This window comes from Colias croceus, chromosome 10 (assembly GCF_905220415.1).
Source record: "Colias croceus chromosome 10, ilColCroc2.1".
Lineage (NCBI taxonomy): Eukaryota > Metazoa > Arthropoda > Insecta > Lepidoptera > Pieridae > Colias > Colias croceus.
In genome coordinates, this window is record NC_059546.1 from 314849 (window position 1) to 335159 (window position 20311).

The window sequence follows — 20311 nt, forward strand, 5'->3', positions numbered from 1 at the left end:
AAGTTTTGTGACGCTTTTGTTTATACAAAAAAAATTATTTCGTGTTATGGGTATAAACCATCGATAAACATTACGTGCGTCCTTAGCATGTTGTCTTTTAAATTCCAATAGGCTCATGGCAAAGTTTTGTCAGGAAGATATTCGAAATGAAAGTTGATAACGAGAAATAAACTCAAAGTAACTTGGATAACATAATTTAGAATATGGACGAAATGCTTTTTCCTCTTTTTCATTTATTTTCTTATTACAGAACTGTAATGGATATAAACTTTGTTTCCTCGACCGTTTGTTTATTCTTTTATGGTGCAGATGATGTTGTAAACTTTTTGTTCTGAAACAATTGACATATTTTGAGGACAACTCGAAAAAGTCTTTTCTTCGAGTTTCCTTTATCGCTACCTACTTTAATAATAGTTTCGTATCAGTATTTAGTAAAAGAGATCGAAATTCGAAGTCTGAAGAAATTTAAATCTATTGGATGAATTATATTATTTTAAACGTGATAACTATTGAGTTTCTTCCATTTTTCGCTCGGTAAAACAACTTCCTAAATTGGTAGTCGGCACTTATCTAGTATTACAAATGATTTACTTCATCATGAATTATTACGCCTTAAAATCTTTTCAAATGAATGAAATGAAAACTAAATATGTACAATCAAAAACGTAAACAACAAAGTTAGTTCACTCTAAAATATTGCATAACAACCGTTAAAGCCTAGTCAAAAGTAGATTGTAAGCCCAAATAAATGTTTGAACGTAGCGCTAACCAAACTGACGAAACAAGATTAGTTAGGCAACCCCTCTGAACCCCCCGCACCCCGCAACCCGCAACCCCTCGGGACGTTGGCGATATAATCCAGTTTAACCATTCTTCGCAAAATGGGATTCAGAAAAAGCAATTTGTTTCCCACTTTTTGTGCGACGAGAAATGTTTTATTTTCGTGAATTATTTTCATGCTTTTTCCTTTAGTATGTGCATTCTTTATTATATTTACTACTGAACATGAAATTGCATTTTTACTACAAATTGTATGTAGAACAATGGTTTACTCATACTGCATAATCTAATATGTGATGCTCGCATACAGAATTTTCAGCCTTGACCACACCCCGGACACTCCATACAAAATTATTGTTTTGACAGTCACACTGTAGAGACTGCAAATGTGTGTGTTAACGCTTTATGGTTGGCACATTTGTGACTAGCGTAAAAAAAAATTCGCGTTTTTTCTGATGAAATACATCCGTAAACAGCACTTTTTTTTTTTGGTATCACGTCTGTCGAGTTCACCACGCTCAGTACTTAATTACCTTAAAAATTGTTTTTTTACCTTCGTTTGATTTGCTGTTTGTTGGAGTTTGTTTGGTGTTGAGGAATTGATACTTTCCTATAATAATCTTCAAATCAGAACGTCGCACAACTCGACAAAAAGTGTTTAAACATTTCGAAGACACATTTTACCGAAAACCAACTGCGGGCAGTTCTAAATTTTGGCGATATCTTCACCTGCATGCTGAGCCAAGGAATTCAAGTTTTATCATCAGTGTACCGAAGCCCTATACTGGTATGAATTTATTATTGAAGGATGTTTAGAACTCAAATCTGTTTCTGTTAAATGTCACCTGTCCCAACGCTGTTTGAATCTGTCAAGTTACTTTATAAACAATCAACGACGGAACAGATACAAGCCTTTTCGACAGCGTCATAGACATCTTTATCGAAGACACGTATCATATTTATTGTTGCTTAAATATTGTTGCATTTATAATAGTGGCTATAAAATCAATACAAAAATGAGTAATAATAATATTTGGGGATGCTGTACGCCGCATCAAAAAAATAAAGATGCTTACATTATTTGTGTGAAATGTGACAAAAATTATCATTTTGCATGTATGGGTCTTGATGAAGCCTCGCTTAGTCCTGAAATGCGCTCCGTTTGGAGCTGTCCCGACTGTGTGCGGGCAATTCCAAGAGCATCAAATAATGATAATACCCCCCTACGTAACGTTTCAACCATCAGAGGCAATAAAAGACAGGCTGTCAACTCTCCCCCGATGGTTAATGTGTCTCCCACTATTACACGCGAAGACATTAAGGATGTCGTACAGGAGGTTTTAAAGGATACCTTAAATAATTTGTTCGCAAAAATGAATGATAACATTGTGAACGCAATTAATAATGAATTAAAACCTCTAAAGGATGAAATTACGGCTCTTAAGAATTCTATGATGTTTATTAGTGATCAATACGAAGACATTAAGAAGAATTATGACGCGTCTCAATTAAAAATTTCCGCTCTTGAGAAAGAAAACGATGGCTTGGTACATACAGTTTCTAGTCTTGAGCATCGTTGTAACCAAATAGAACAACAGCTTCGTCAGAATAACATAGAGATACAATGTATACCCGAAAATAAGAATGAGAACTTATTGCATATTATTAAAAACCTTGGTAATGTTGTTGGCTGCCCCTTAGAAGATCAAAGCATAATTCATTGTACCCGTATCTCAAAGATTAACAAGACTAGTCCCCGTCCTAGATCTGTTATTGTACAATTGTCATCTACAAGACTTCGTGATCAAGTCATAGCTGCGGTTCAAAATTATAATAAAAAGCATGATAAAAATAGAATAAACAGCGGCCTTATTGGGGTTTCAGGAAATCCATCAACTATATACGTTAGTGAACATTTATCACCATTCTATAAAGGATTACACGCAGCAGCTCGTCTAAGAGCCAGAGAAAAGGGATACAAGTTTGTCTGGATACGGGGTGGACGTATTTTTATGAGGAAGAATGAGGAAGCCCCATATATTCTAGTCAAGAACTTTAATGTTTTAGATAAGTTAGACTAAGAACGAGTATATATATTTTTCTTTCTTTTCTTTTTTGATTGATGTATGTGGATTGTTTTCATTTAAATTTGGTACGCTAAATCTGTATTATCAAAATACTAGGGGCTTACGAACTAAAACCCACGAATTTTTCAGACAATTGGCATGCTCTAATTATGACTTAATTATACTTACAGAGACCTGGTTAAATGATAATATCAAAAGTAGTGAGCTTTTTGACGACCGTTATATTGTATATCGAAGGGATAGGTGCGATTCCAGTTTCTCATCAAAAAAGGATGGAGGTGGGGTACTTATTGCTGTTTCCTCAAAATTTACATCGAGACGTAAGCCTGAATGGGAAACTCAGCTTGAAGATCTCTGGGTTATACTGGACTGGCCTTTGTCACAATCTGTTCGTCATATTGCAATATGTGCCGTCTATTTACCTCCTCCGGTGGATCGTTCGAAACTGGAGCATTTCTTAGATAATTGTAATAGGTTACTTGAATTGTCGTATGGTCACTTAATACTTGGAGACTTTAATCTGGGTCATATTAAATGGGACTTAGTTGGAACGAATGAATACATTGCTCCCAACCATTGTCAAATTTTAGTCGACTTCTTATTTCTAAACCATTTAAAGCAGCACAACAATGTCCTTAACTCAAGAAATAGAATTTTGGATTTAGTAATCTCTAATAACGTGCCCCTTTGCAGTGTCGTTGAGTCTGTGTCTCCACTGTGTAACCTTGATAAGTATCATCCTCCTCTTGATATAGTAATAACTAATAAAATTGAAGCGAAACTCCCTTATAATAGGTTAGCTTGTAAATTCAATTTCTTTAAAGCAGATTACGAGTCTATTAACAACGATCTTAGCAATTGTAATTGGAATGAACTGTTTTGCGACCTTGATAGCGTAGACTCAATGTTAGATATTTTATATGCTAAGATTAGGAATACTATTCATAAATATGTGCCTAAAATTAAGCCCAAAAATAATAAATATCCTCCTTGGTTCAATAATAATCTTAAAAAAATGTTGAAGGAGAAGTTTAAACTAAGACAGCGTTATAGGAAGTACAACAATCCTAGAGATAAAATTGAACTGCATATAATAAGCGCTAGGTGTTCTAAAACTGCAAATAACTGCTATAATCTATATATTAGGTCTGTGGAAGATAAAATTCATTCTAACCCCAAGTACTTTTGGTCATATATTAAGTCCAAACGAGGTGGTAATGGGGCATACCCACCTACTATGTCTCTAGGTGATGAAACCTCCTCGGATAGTGTTCGAGTATGCGAGCTTTTCTCCAATTATTTTGGATCTGTGTATTCGAAGAGGGGTCCCAATCCTGAAGAACAGCAGCCATCAACTATAATTTCCGATAATAACGACCTTCTTCTGACGTTACCGCATATTGAGTATGGGCCTCTTTTAAAAAAACTCAAGGCTATCGATGTTTATAAGGGCGCTGGACCGGATGGCATACATCCAAAGTTCATTGTTGCTTGCGCAGTAAATCTGGTTCAGCCTCTTTTAAAAATCTTTAACTGTTCATTGAGTTCTGGTTTCTTCCCTACAGTCTGGAAACTGGCTAAGGTCATACCTATACATAAGTCTGGTCCAAAAGAACTAATAAATAATTATAGGCCCATATCAATTCTTTCCACCTTTGCCAAGATATTTGAGTCGTTCATTTGTCCATCTCTCACTAACCATTTCAAACAATTTCTCTCTTTTCATCAACATGGTTTTGTTCAGCATAGATCTACTATGACCAACTTGACAGAGTTTACCGAAACCATTACCCACGAGCTGGATTCGAATAAACAAATTGACACTATTTACGCTGACTTTAGCAAAGCTTTTGACAGGGTTCCACATCACATCTTGCTGCAAAAATTATGTGGATATGGACTCTCACCGTTGTTTTTGAAGTGGATAAATTCCTACCTAAGCGATCGTACATTCTTTGTTGCTATTAACGGGTTTGATGCTTCGCCACACAATGTTACCTCGGGAGTTCCTCAAGGTTCGCACCTTGGTCCTGTTCTTTTTAACTTCTTCGTTAATGACATTCCAGAAATATTAAAAAATTCTCGTTGTTTCATGTATGCTGATGACCTAAAGTTCTGTAGAGTTATTAATTGCTTTGAGGATGCTTTGAAACTACAACAGGACCTTGATAAGCTAGCCTTATGGTGCTGTAGCAATGGTATGGAATTGAACACTGAAAAATGCTTTTTTATCCGCTTTGTTAGAAAATCTAAAATTATTCCTTTTAAATATCAGATAAACAATAAGGTAATCCAGGAGAATTCTGTCACTAAAGACTTGGGAGTGCTATTTGATACCAAGCTAACTTTTAATAATCACCTTGAATATGTTACGAATCGTGCTTCAAAGATGTTGGGTTTTATTGTGAGAAACTCTAAAGGATTTCATAACATCAAAACTAAGATTATGTTATACAACAGTCTCGTACGTAGCATTCTTGAATACTGTTCGGTTGTCTGGAGACCACATTACGCGACTCACATTTTAAGACTTGAACGTATACAAAAGAAATTCTTATGGCACCTGAGTTTCTCTAGCAGGTTATCTCACAAAAGGCTCACCTCTTACCAGAGGCGTTTGTCGCATTTTCACATTATATCTCTGGAAAACCGTTTTATATTTTTCGGATATTATTTTTGTCACCAAAATTTTCCAGAATAAAATTGATTGTCCACAACTATTAAATAAATTTAATCTCAGAGTTCCTACTAGGTACCCGCGTAATAAAATTACACCTTTGGCTCCTCCTCTGCGTAGGACCGTATTTGGCCGAAATTCACCCATTTGTAGATTAAGTAAGTTGGTCAACGAGCATGCCAATTTTATTGATATTTTTCACGACAGCTGTAATAAAATCCGCAAGTATTTAAAGGAATTATCTTGATTTTGTTTACTTTTTATTTATTTATTTATTTTTTGCTTTGTATACCACATAGTGACTTGACTCATTAATCATGTTGTGTTATCCTGTAAATGTTTGTCACAATTGTCTTTTTTTTTTGTTATATTATGTACCCTAGCTCTAATTATTGTTGTGACTGATGTTGGATAACCTAAATAAATAAAAAAAAAAAAAAAAAAATATTTAACCATTTTCTACGAAAAACGATAATCACAAATCCAAAATAATAAAATTACTTTAAGTCAATTTGATTAATGTTGTCAATCTTCGTTGCGTTTCGTCTAAGACGTCGTTGGTATCGTCCTTGCGGGGAAATGGGTACCAAAACATGTCTGATCGTGCGGGGTGAGGTAAGTGTTTAATTTTGGCGGGAGGCGGAGAGTGTCCGTTCTGTAGCGTTTAGCTACTATTATGTATTCTGTGCCTTGACTTCGCATATCTTTTGTTTTGGAAATATTTTTGTTGTTTATCTGTTGTAGTGGGGTTGTTTACATTAATAATTTCGACTTTGAGATTATATCATTCAAAAAAAGACTTATTGATAATTCATTTTGAACAGGATTAGCAGAGGCCACAGTTTTACCAGCTAGGTACTTACTTGTTCAAGCTGATGCCTTCTTAAGTTTTGTTTCTTTTTATGTCTATGATTACTTTTTTGATATGTTATAAAACCAAACAAATGTAAACGAAAGCTTCAATTATAAAAGCCAACAATGTAATGAAACAATACGCGAGTTAAGGGCCCGCACAAGGGGCCCGGGGTCAAGCGTGCCCTATCGCAGTCGCGGAGGGCCCTTCAGCTGACCCGCTTCGAGATCATTCTGTGACGTAATAGTTGTATCAATTTTGTTTTAGCATTGGGGATGGTAATTATTTTGATATGGCTAAGGCAAACGGTGTTTCACTGAAAAAAATAATAAATAAAAATCGTTCATTCCATATTTTGAAAGGACTTACAAATCCAAATGGCGGTTTTAGGTGGTTTAGGCAATAATCCACTTGTATTAATTAAATTAGATGCTTTGTTTAGATGTGGTAGGTGTATGTAAAACTTCAAAATATTGGAAGGATGAAATTACCTATTTATATACTATGTAGTTTGAACAATGAAGTTTATGAAAACTTAACTTATTATGTTCTGTTCATTGTAATTTTATCAAATGTCATATCCACAGCTATATTTTTGAAGTGAAACTTCTGTATCGGGGTTGGAAAAAAATTTAGTGTAACATTTTTCCGTTACGCGCCATCTTTTTCTTATCCCTATCACGCGTGATTCAACGTATTTCTATCAAGTTGCACATAGTAAATTATTTTTTGGAAAATAAGGTCATGAAGAAGTTTCACTTGTTTCGTGTGTACACTAGTACCTACACGCACATTTTTTTCATTACTTCATATTCTCCATATACACGTTAACATTATCAATAGCTCTACATTTTACAATAACACGTTAAATTCGTCAAAACACAACAAAAGGCTAAGCCCGTCGCGGACAGAGGGTTGCGATGAACAAACAAAAGAAACACGCCCGGTGCCTCACAATACGAGTGTATGTACATGACTAATTAGTTTTTAGTGAATAGTCTTAATAACATTTGTTTAATATTGTGTGGAACTAAAAATAACAAAAACAAAAAAATTAGTCTGCTCTAAAAAGGCTCTAAAGGTACATTGTTACATGTTTTTCCTCAATACTTGTGACAAATTGCGCGATTTAGCTTTTGTTATACCCTAACCTGTTACCTATAACTTAACAGTGGTAGATGAACATTTTTATGTATTTTGTGTTTTATTTACGGAATATAAGCGGAATTGTTATCGCGAATCAAAACTGAGCTGTTATAGTCAATGACTGCGACTAATGACGCAGTGAGGGTAGTCAGTTTGGCATTAAATTAATCTGAATATCAAATCACAATCAAAAATCACCGATGCAATGTTTGTAAGGTAATATTTTGTAGCATTCGACAGACATACAGTTTATCCTAGTTACATCTGTAAAATATTCAACTCTACTGTTCATTGCGAGGAACATCACTGTTTTAAAAATAAAAAAAAACGTTACATAAATTTTAATGCACTCCCAGCAAAAGTTTTAGAATAAAAGCGAGCTTCATATTTCTCACAATCGTTGAAGTCGTAAAACATTTACTGCGCCTGAAACTGTTCATTAAATATTGAAAACCATAGCATCAGCCCACGTCTGCGCTAAATTCGCTTTGTTATAAGGTCGAGAATTTTCCATCTGCCCAGCGTCCGATTTTTAACTTTATTCCAATGGAAGAGAGTTTAAATTTGCTGTGGAAACACATTGAATAGAGGTTCAATCGCCCTACCTCTCTTGGGAGAGCGCCCTCTGGAATAACCCTCACCTGGCCTTTGAAGACGCCGGCCGCGGCGGTACAGTCGTAGACAACTTCTTTTGAGTAGAATTTACTATATTAATTCAATATGAAGTGAAATTAATTTACTTCACTTTCCAGTAGTATTGAGTATAAACATTTTTCTATAATCTATATATATATAAAACTCAAAGGTGACTGATATAGTGATCTATCAACGCACAGCCCAAACTACTGGACGTGTCGGGCTGAAATTTGGCATGCAGGTAGATGTCATAACGTAGGCGTCCCCTAAGAAAGGATTTCCCGAAATTCTTGCGGGAACGGGAAAAAACGGGGATACACGTACAAAGTCGTGGGCGGAAGCTAGTTGTATGTAAAGACAAAAACATTGCTTGTATGTGATGCTTAAAATACCTGCATTCGTAACCCATGCTTCATATTTTGTCACAAGATGCATTTATCCTTTACTAGCGGTCCGCTCCAGCTTCGCCCGTGGAACTTATTTCGCAATAAAAGGTAGCCTATGTTCTTTCCTAGGGTCTAAAGATTGTCTGTGCCAAATTTAATCAAAATCGGTCCAGTAGTTTATGCGTGAAAACCATACATACATACATAATTACAAACCTTTCCTCTTTATAATATTAGTATAGATTATATTCATGCACGATTGTTTCTTCTATAGACTGCATTATGCTAAAATCTAGTATGTCCAGAAGAACGTGCCAGAATTAAGTTTCGTCTCCGTTTTAAACTAAATAGCATTAAAAATGAACCACTAAATGTCTACGTGAGTGTACCGGTCGTTCATAGAAATAGCAATTTCATTAAAATTGAATGTGTCTGTTTACCTTCATGGGAGGTGCGGCCGGGGTGGAACGAGGGTGCAAAACACAGTAAATCATAACTTTTTGTCTATATTTCAGACGGAAAGTTGGAAATTTCAACTTATTTTTAGTTAGTACCTTCATGTATGTTAGAGTATTTATGTATTTTTAAAACTGATGTTCAATTTAGGCAATGAAACAGATCTTTATCAGTCGTAATTAACAAGTTACTTTTAAAAGCAAAATGAATTCTATCGATGCTTTTCGGTCTACGTCCAAATAGTTGATTATGATGATCAAGATGGTTTAACGACTCTATGAATATACAATGATTACTTTATCTGAGTAATTACAATTCCTTTTAAGGTTTTAATAAAACAAATATCTAAATACGGAACAACAATTACAATTAAATATCATGTTTAATCAAACTTCATTTGAACTCAGCCCAACCATATTATTAAAGTAAGCTACCAAAAGCACTATTGACCATTAACACACTAAAATACAATCAATTCATTTCCACGGAATTCACCTTCGAGTTTTACGTAACACTGCAGTATTGTTAACTAGATCAAGGGCATAACGGAACAATATAAAACTTAAAATTTCCCAGAAATAATGGCCCTTGCGTGTTTCACACACGGAAACCTGGCACTTTGGCCGAAGTAGGAAATTATAAGTCGTAACTTCGATAATAAATTCTATTATTAATATGTCGTTCTTATCTATAATTTTTTATTTATATGGAAATGAAAACATGGCTGTAATCGAAATAACTGTAAGAAATTGAAACTAGATCGTCATGATTACATGGTTCTTACAATTAATAATAAGCTGTTCAATTTAAGTTTATTCTTGTGGAATCAATTTGAACATTGAATTTTTTAATAGAGACACAGATAATATTATACTTGTATACGTAGTATATTATTATTAGTCTATGATTATACTATAGAAAAAGAGATGCACTTCAATTAATGTAATAAGATTTTTAATGTGTTTCATTTGTTATTCTGAAAATATGGATTTCGAGGATTTACCGTAATATGGACGTTATTATAATTACAATCAAAATGACAATTATTTTTTTCTAATTTAGCTAAAAAAAACGATTGATTTCTATGACATTGTTGTATTGAACCAAATATAAAACTATTCAAAAGGGCATGAAATACAAACAAAAAAAATATTAATCACTTGTAAAATGTAGATAAACCTACTTTTTCATAGCCGTTTAAAAATAAACAAACTGATGTAACAAGGATTATTCAAAGTATTTCTCGTGATCAGATTGAGCGTGTAACAGCCCTCTCCCGCGGTCCACAATTCGGATGCTGCGCGCGTACCACATCTTAAGGTCCCGTCTCCCAACTAGAATTTATATAAGGCACGTTATGGCTTCAAAAGATTACTTTCGGCCAGATCGGGATAAATGTAATGAGAATTTATTATGAAAGAAACCCAATATTGAGGGTCGGGATTATTTTTCTAGATTATTTCATTTATTTATGCTGTTTCTAATGTAATATAATATTATATTGATGATAAAATTATATTTTTATAATATCTTGTAAATGAAGAGAAATATATTTGTATTTATTGAGAGCATCAATTATATACTACTACTGCCTACTACATTAGTTACTACTACTAGAATTTGAGTTTTTAGTTTGACTTGGGTATAATTATTTTTCTGTTCATCGTTATCGGTGATATTTTTGAGTGTCAGAAAACCCTAACCTTTTGAACGGTCCATGCCTTATTGTAGGTATTTAACATTTTATAAAGAAGAAGTCCTTAAAACGAAGGGCTCAATTGAGAAACAAGCTCCCCTCTAGATAATGACGTTGGCTGACGACGCTTGACGCAAATTGAATTTGGGCCAAACAAGTCGTTAGGACCCTGAAAGGAAAAACGAGCCGATTTCTCTTACTTCTCTTTGATTATACCCAATCAAAGTTTCTCTGATTGACCTTCTTTTGGATAGGTAGGTAATTAGGCCACGACACTGTGATTAATTCCGTGTTAAATTTACTGATGACAGCTATTTATAAGCGGAAATAGAATTACGCCAAACTTTGATGATTTTGTTTATTATAGGGAAAATAATATGTACATTTTAATATGATTGTTTTCAGTTAATAACTGATTGTTTATTGTTTTGTGTACTATGTTCAAAAGGACTCTGAATCGTCTTTGGAATTCGAGGATCTTGTAATAATGGGATAGAGGAACCATGCCAACCAACAGAAACCAAGACCGACTCAAATTCCTTTTGAAACAATTCCACCCTTTCATTATTTGACGAGGAAATGATATTTAATGATCATTTCTGTTTGTTGTCAGGTTCCGAAGTCCCATTCGAGGGTTGCGGCGAGGGACAGCGTTAGCAAATGTTCACTGGAATTATCAACGAAGCAATAAATATAGAATCATATGTAAACGATATGCTGTGTAATAAGGTACATTTCTGAGAGTGAACAAAACGTACCAAGATGGCGGAAGAAGGACCTCAAACGATCTGGCAAAAGATCGACAGCTCCATCATCCCGTTTATCAACCTAGAAGTGCGGGAAGTGAGGGAGATACTATGGGAGAAGATCAAAGAGCCGACGTCACAGAGGAAGATCATCCTAGTTATAGTGTCTATAGCCCTGCTGTTAGATAACATGTTGTACATGGTAATCGTGCCCATAATACCTGACTATTTGAGATATATCGGCGCTTGGGGAGAAGATGGCTACGACCATGTAGTTACTCTAGCTCCAATTCAAGAGGGTAACCGTACAATCATACCGACTAAAATTATTCCTGCATCACATCAAGGTCAAGACTCAGCGACCGGAGTACTTTTTGCATCTAAAGCTATAGTTCAACTTATGATTAACCCTTTCTCTGGTGCCTTAATCGATCGTATAGGATACGACATACCCATGATGATCGGACTAATCATTATGTTTCTCTCAACGTCAATCTTCGCATGTGGAAGAAGTTATGGTATGCTGTTCTTTGCTAGAAGTCTACAAGGCGTCGGGTCAGCGTTTGCTGATACGTCCGGTTTAGCGATGATAGCTGATAGATTCACAGTAGAGTCGGAACGTTCAAAAGCCCTCGGTATCGCCCTGGCATTCATCAGTTTCGGCTGTCTTGTTGCGCCTCCCTTTGGTGGAGCATTGTATCAGTTTGCTGGAAAAGAGGTACCGTTCCTTATTCTCGCTTTGATTTCCTTGCTAGATGGGTTTATGTTACTCCTTGTCATGAAACCCTTGAAAACTCAAATGAAGGAAGCTCAAGAACCTAAGCCAGACGGTACACCAATTTGGAAACTGTTGATGGATCCGTACATAGCGGTATGTGCCGGAGCACTCATGATGTCGAACGTTGCGTTAGCGTTTTTGGAACCTACAATATCTTTCTGGATGGAAGACAATCTTACTAAAGATAACTGGAAAATAGGTATGATATGGCTTCCAGCTTTCTTCCCACATGTGTTAGGTGTTATAATTACGGTGAAAATGGCCAAGCAATATCCGCAACATCAATGGCTTATGGCAGCCGGAGGATTAGCATTAGAGGGGCTATGTTGCTTCTTAATTCCCTTCGCCAGCTCGTACAAAATGCTCATGATACCAATTTGTGGCATATGTTTCGGCATTGCCTTGATCGATACAGCGTTGCTCCCAACACTCGGGTACTTAGTAGACGTGAGATATGTGTCAGTATATGGCAGCATCTACGCGATTGCTGATATATCTTATTCATTTGCATATGCTGTGGGACCCATAATAGCGGGAGAAGTGGTTGAAATGATCGGTTTTACTGCTCTCAATTTCTTTATCGCCTTCAGTAATCTTCTATACGCGCCTGTACTAATCAAACTCAGGCATATCTATGATTTCAAGCCATTCGAAAATGAGGCGAATATCCTAATGGCTGATCCGCCAGATAAAGAGTATCAGACGTATAGTATGCAAGATCAGCGGCCAGTGAACGGGGAGTATAAGAATCACTTGGAATACTCCAACGTGCAAGGGCAGGATACTTCTATACAGGAGTCGAATGTGGATAATTCTCGAGGCGACTACCAGCAAGGTTATCAGAATTATTCACAAGGTTATGAACAGCAAGGGTTCCAGCAGGAGTCGTACAACCAACCGCGGCAGCTGCCGGCTCAGCCGCAGCCCGTGGCCAGCAACCCGTTCCGCGCGGCGACAGCGGCGTCTCCCGCGCCTCCCCCCGCACCGGCACCGACCCCTAACCCCGTTCGGAACCCCTTCCGACAAGGCTTCTAGAGCTATTTAGTGTTGTTGTGTATATTTTTAAATTTACTTGTTGTATAATTATAAATGTCTTATAGTAAACTTCGATCACTGAGTCGCTTACCGTCTGCGACGTTATTTAGTATCAGACTAAATATTTTATCTAGCTGTGCTTAATGTCGTAGCTTTCGAGGCTGCTAATGAAATGGCACCAGAGTGAATGTCGAAAATTGGCTACTAAATGTAGTTAATTGTGCGAGTAGACTCTAATGTATCACTTAGATGCCATTTTGTAAACAGAATTTCTTGTTGATCTTGTTCATACTGATTACTGTTAAACGTTACGAAAAGTTTTCTCACAGAGAAATTAAACTATTGTATTACCATTTATATATTCGGAAACGAGATTTCATAAAAATTTATAAAACTTAACACGTTTTATATTATCGAAATATACTTGATAGCGATGTAATTATATGGTATTTAATATTAGGTGTTTGTACCTAAACTACATAAAAAGCACTTATTTTATTTAGTAGTTACTGATAAGATGTTTCACTCTATAATTCATGTAAGGGCCTAACATCGATGTCTTGTATAGTTAAGGCACTTACTGAAACTACTACTTATTGCCATCCATGAACTATTTTGGTCGTGATTGTAAGAAACTATGAAACGATGTTTATTGGAATATTGCGTATGAAATACCATAATATTATTATGTGAATTGACAAAAATCTATGAAAATTCACGACCTTAATAATAAGTGGAATTCATATTTACAATATTGATATAAACTCACTTTCTAATTTTCCGTCTCAAATCGCAAGTTGACTTTTCTACGTAAATATTTACTAGAATCATAAAGTTATAATTTCCGTATAGAGTGTTAATATTCTATGCTTTCAGCAATATTAGGATAAGGTTTAATATCAATTCGTAACTGTATATCAATTATTATCAATTAGATTAGTCCTCAACTTGTGATAGAAGTTGCAACCAAGGTAACAAAACATATCAGAATCTTTTGATTCACCCTAGAGTAAAGTAATGTTAGTGATATTTTTGTGTGTGTACAGTAGTGTAGATTTAATTGGGATAAAATTTAATATATTTTAAATCATTCGTAACATTGTAACGGCGTTTTGAGCGCTCTATAATAAATTGTGTTCTAAAACAGATCATTTACTTAACTTTTGTTACAATCGATTACATTTAACGAATTGATTTTTACGATTGTCTGCCGCGATGACTGGGATTTTAAACTACTAATTTTAACGAAATTATAATAATGGTAATGACTTGTACAAGATATGACGTGCCCAAGTGTCAATTGATTGATTGTATAGAGAGTATCGTTTAATATAATATTATATTTATTAAATGTAACTATTAAAGTTAAACTTATTTGCGAAATCTCACAAATATTTCAAAATAGCAGCATTTTAAATTCAATTGAAGTTACTGATTATTTTGGCATTTGTAATAAGTAATTTTTGAACTGATGATATGTTTTGAAAGTGTTAATAAAACTTAGCCTGCAAAGTACAATAGGATTGGTAGAGATGAGTGCACAAATGTTGTGATGCGCACAACTTTCTATTATTATCGAGTGCACAAAAATTAATGCATACTGAAAACTATAGGCGTTGGCTGTTCGCTACCGTACTCGGATTGGTATGCGATTAGAGTCTCTATAATGTACAAAGTAAGGGATTTAATCGCGTGTCTATCGGACAGAGACGCCGCCAGAGACGGACGCAGCCGCGGCGGTAGCGGATACCCCGCTGTAGTTCGAGCTCAAACATTTTTTCAAGGGCTGAATCGTCATAAGATTTATGTATCACATCGGAGTGTTTTGTAGTAACAAAGAATGTTAAAAAAAATATAGGTAAAAAAATATCGCATTAATTCTTGTGTGCATCTGTAATTAATGTAAACTAGGTTAAGGTTGGTGATCTGTTGATGTAAGTTAAGGTCAATTTTCGTGTCAAATTCTCCCGAAATTCAATTAATAAGTAGTTATTGTCAGCGCTGATATTATGCTTATTGTTAAATGTGAGTGAATTTTTGTTATATTTTTGTTTAAAAAGGTTAAATTGAAAGAAACAGTAAATAAATGGAGTATGTTCGCGACCCGTGTGCGCCCAAAGCGAGTATATCTTCTGGCGCGCTTTTGATGAGATATTTCAATTATTTTATGAAAGCAGTTCCCTACTTTAAAAAAAAAATGTTAGTTTCATTGATGTTAAAGTTTGTAATTTTAATTCATGTTTTTCTTAAACCTTTTTTTTTTCTCTTTAAGTTTGAAATCTGGCGCCTTTGTTTTTTGGCGCCCAGAGCTATTCTGTCGCTCTATTCATAAGCCGGTACTGTTTGAACGAATCAAAGCACATTAAAACTTGAATAAAAGTATCAAAGTACGTTTTTAAATGAAAATATGACTAAAATTCACGATTCATTTGAAATATAACGCTGAATATATCACTAAGTGTTAGTGGTTTTGTCTATTTTATATTAGCAATAATGTAACCAGCTATATCACATACATATCACTAGAGTAAGGTTATACAATTTATTATTAAATTATATACAGTAGTTATATTCATATCTATAAGATTACACACATGGTGTTTAGATTAAGAGATTCACGATGAGCTAATAATATTTATTTTGATTTAAAATTATAAGTATTATATAAAGTATTTTTGCCATTAATTAGCAGGAACATTTACAATTGCAATGTAAACATATCAAATATACACCTTTATCCAGATTTACTATTGTCTTAAGCTCCTTTAATACAAATAAATATTATCAGCTCATTGTACTTTAATATTTTATTGTATTTTTTACAAAAGCTTCATATTTTTTCATATATATTTCGAACACGCACATTATAGCCATTTTATTATCGTTTTTATGACTTAGGTTACTTTGAGTCTAGTAACTACTTTCTAATCGAAAACTGGCTGCAAACTAATTAACTTTTATATAATGTTTAAATTCGTAAAACGTTTTCTTTATACTTTATTTTAAATTTTAAATTAATTGTAATTATATAAATATGGATTTTGTTATCTGAAATAAAGATCTATTATTATTATGTAAAGATTAATTAATATGGAGGGCGAAAATATTACACACAATTATTTATCCAACTACCTTACTACCTACTAAATAGGTCAGATTGTTGACTTTTTTTGAAAAAGAGAAATGATGCAAATTGATGCATGCGTAGTTTGGTATATTATTATTTTTTTCAAATTTTGAAGGGTTTTAGTTTGTAGTCAGTGTTACCTTTTTAGATCAAGCCCGTCCGATAGATATTATCTATCAATAAATTCATTATTTTCAACTTTATTCATAAATATCACATCTACTCTATATTTTCTTAATCATCAGTCATATAATTACTTAACCTGTTCATATTAAAAATCGTAGAACAATTTGTTTATCTTATGAAACTTTTACCTATCAAGCCACATCCAGGCTACCTATTAATTAATTATTATCATAAGGGTCAGTTAATCTCGGGCGCTTTCAATTAATGCGTTTCGTACTGGATGGCAGCGGTGCGGCAACAGCGCAGCGCCGGCCGCGAGCGTTCGCGGTACCTGTGCGCATTATTGCCGCACCGAGCGATTTGTATGAAAAAATAGGATCGTCCGTGCGCCGTACGTCTAAAGCTTTGTTCTGGTGATCATGACGCACAACGCTGCGGTACCGCATACGAAACGTTTAAATTGAAAGCGCCCTAAGAAAAGCGAATTGTACTTAAATTAAAATGAACGCGATACGTCATTCGATTATCACTTTTTTAAAGTAGAAATTATAAGGTTTATGTTTAATTAGTTTTCCTGTTTCTTACTAGTTCTAGTCTTTTGTTTAAATCGTTTTTATTTTTGTGTCATTATAAAAAATTTAGGCTAACTAGTGGTAAGTAAGAAATGTACATATAGAAGAAAGCCCACACAGAAGCGAGTGATATAAAAATCTATTTCTCATACCATAATCTCTTCTGTCTCTTTCCTCTCTTGCTATAACCTAAATCTATCTCTTTCTATAACCTAACCATAAAAAATGTAGTTTAAACGTATTTTACTATTTATTTTGTAATAACTCTAGACGAGGGTACGAAACGTCTAAATTTTAATGAAATTTCCTACAAATTGGGAAATGTAATCTTGTTAGAAACGTTAGGGAACTCGGATGCTGTGGCATTATTTATCTGTGCCGCAAATTTGATTCTACCCGCTTTATTAAGGATGTATATTGTATGAGGTTGTAGGTTTTCCGTCTGTAGAGCTTTTGAAAGGATCGTCAATTCGACTAACTGGTTTTTTTAAGTTATTTAATTAAAATATGAAAGAAAAATGGCTATTCTCAATTTATTTAACGAGTAATTAATTAAAACAAATGATTGATCAAATATTTTAAAATATATAGACACAAATTAAAAAGACTGAACCGAAATGAATAGTAAAGTACATTTAAATTTAATATACTCATTTAATATTTCAGAAAAAATACGGTTACTAATTATCGAAGTATTAAGAGATTGATTATCGTGTAGCTAATTAAGATTTCCTCTATTAATTCTACTTATATTATAGAAGATTTTCGCACGCGAATAAATCTTTAAATAAATTAATATATAAGAAGTAAGTCTCTTTCGCGTTATCGCTATGTAGTTAATTCGTTTTGCTTCTAAAGCAATAGTAAAGTAAGGTGTAAATAATAAAAAAAGTACATAAAGGTGCGTCTTTAAAACGCTTTTATTAAATTTCATGTTAAGTGAATATGATTCAAATCGTATAAATTAATTTCCATTACAAATATTTTGCACTAACAAAAGCTTTTTTTAATAATTGATTGAATTATTGTACTAGATGCCTTTACATTTAGCATGGAACGAATCTGTAATTACTAGAAGGATAGACCGCACCTAGGACGCTAGTGGTTCCCAACAATGCCCGTAAATTGTCCATGTTTTTTAAAATAGGTCAGAACATATGGAAGAGCCTATAAAATATCATAAAGGTTAGCAAATTGCAGAATATAAAGCCTTGATCATGTGACCCTTAACCAGAGACAAAAATACTTCGACATAAATATTTTTGTCCTTTGCGGACAAATTTTAGAGCGACGTGTGCGCTGTAGTATGAACATCTTTATCCAATTATTATGATAAACCTATTTTCGGATTAAATTGCTAAATAAGTCAATAGGTTTTTAACACACTGAATTGATAGTTGCAGGTTCGTTCTATCTCATTATAATTTAAAAGAGCAACTCATTATACTTAACTTGCAACTAATTAACGTATTGTAACTAATATAAACTTATAATAAAATAAATAATAAAATCATACTATATTAAATTTAATTATGACGTGTCTAGCATAAATCGTATCAACTATAGATATAATATTTTACAGTAAGCTAAATTAATCAAATAATCTATTAATAATTACGCGTTATTCATAGAATCATTAATCTAATAATATAGTTAAACACTTCGACAATCGATTAAACATCAACTTCATCGTATGCTAAATACCTCGTATACATTATTATGTACATATTTATATATCTTATCATTGAACTATATAAAAACGTTAACACGTAGAAAATGTAGCAAACACTTTATATAGATTGCTTACCGTTATGAAATGCGTGAAAATTCAACAATGTAGGTATTGTATTTAGTGTCTAAATATCTTAAACATTAAATGATATATTAAAATAATGTTTAATTTCGTTAATTATTATTAGACATTTTGTTGTAAAATAAGAAATATTTCAATGTAGCTTCTAGTTATATGAATTATAATAAAATCTTCTAGTGACTGTAACTGTATTATAAGTAGAGGTTTATTTTTAAAACTTTAAGTATTAGAAATTTCGATGTTTATCGGCTAAAGCTTGTAATTTCGCTCGCTAAATGTTCTGTACTCTATTAAGCGTGTATCTAGCCGTTTGGAACTAAAGCAACAATGTTGAGAACCACTGGTGTATTTATTTAATAGGCAAAAGTTATTTGAATAGCAAAAATATAATTTTACAATTTATTGGTCCTGGCTTTTCAAGCTAATAAAAACATAATAGATTCAAATTTTATGTTATAGTAAATTAAAAAAAAAAAAAAAATATTGCTTCAAGACGATTTACATTCGTGTTAAAGATGGCAAAAACAAATTCAGCGGTTCTCAACATGCGGTAGGTTGTACTCTTTAGTGTTAGATGAAATAAATAACCGAATATTATAAATCTATATTATAGTTGTATGTAATGTGGTCAAATTTAATTCAGTGATCGAATAAACTTGTTACACCAAGCCAATGTTTTTTTCTTAAACACAAAATTAACACTTACTACTATAAATTATCTATCTATTATAATATATTTACTTCAAACCAATAACATATTGGTTTTTAACATAACATAAACTAATTTTTCAGCCAAAGTTTCAGCAACATTGATAACTGTTGCTCAAACAAATATCTACAATGAAAATGAGTGTTAGGAATATATTTTTAAGGCACCACAACTAAGAATCACAATCAAATGAAGGACATATACATAACATATATTCGCAGATTATTAACTATTATTGTCTTTCTCTGACACAATATTATGCTAAACATGTAATCTTCAGACGGGAGCTGGAAGTTGTAAAGTTTTCTAAGTCTGTAGAATGCATGAGATAAAAAATAATAATGCTTAAAGATGTTTTCAATAAGTTCATAATAGATATACAAAAAGCAATTTAAATAAAGTAACTCCCTAAGTCGGCATTCCGGTAGATTTACCCCAATATCCTTTACAACTTTTAATATATGCTGGACCCATACTGATTCAACTTTCATTTCGCCTGCAGCATAAATTTAAGATCGACAAACTTTTGCACTTCTCCAGTTGTTCGTTAAGCTCTTGTTCGATCTTAAAATGCGGAAAGTCAAAGTTTTATTCTTTCTTATACCGACTTATATAAAAAGATCTTTAGGACTTTTGTAAAGAAACCTTTTATCAACCTTTCACGTTTCATCTTATGATTTGATAAGAG

General features: G+C 33.6%; 3 protein-coding genes across 3 annotated transcripts in view; all 3 read left to right on the forward strand.

The window, feature by feature from the left end:
* Window positions 1-16267, forward strand: part of LOC123694804 (vesicular acetylcholine transporter) — a 29085-nt gene extending 12818 nt beyond the window's left edge. Inside the window, exon 3 of the mRNA XM_045640372.1 lies at window positions 11331-16267. Coding sequence (XP_045496328.1) covers window positions 11480-13276 — 1797 coding nt within the window. The 5' untranslated portion in view covers window positions 11331-11479 and the 3' untranslated portion in view covers window positions 13277-16267. The remainder of the gene's footprint in view (window positions 1-11330) is intronic.
* On the forward strand, window positions 1899-2861 carry LOC123695168. The gene has a single exon (XM_045640928.1). It carries the CDS (start codon window positions 1899-1901, stop codon window positions 2859-2861), a length of 963 nt encoding a protein of 320 aa, XP_045496884.1.
* A 526-nt stretch (window positions 16268-16793) lies between the features above and the next one.
* The window catches only part of LOC123695169 (choline O-acetyltransferase-like), a 29761-nt gene continuing 26243 nt past the window's right edge, over window positions 16794-20311 (forward strand). The window contains exon 1 of the mRNA XM_045640929.1: window positions 16794-16920. Coding sequence (XP_045496885.1) covers window positions 16794-16920 — 127 coding nt within the window. The remainder of the gene's footprint in view (window positions 16921-20311) is intronic.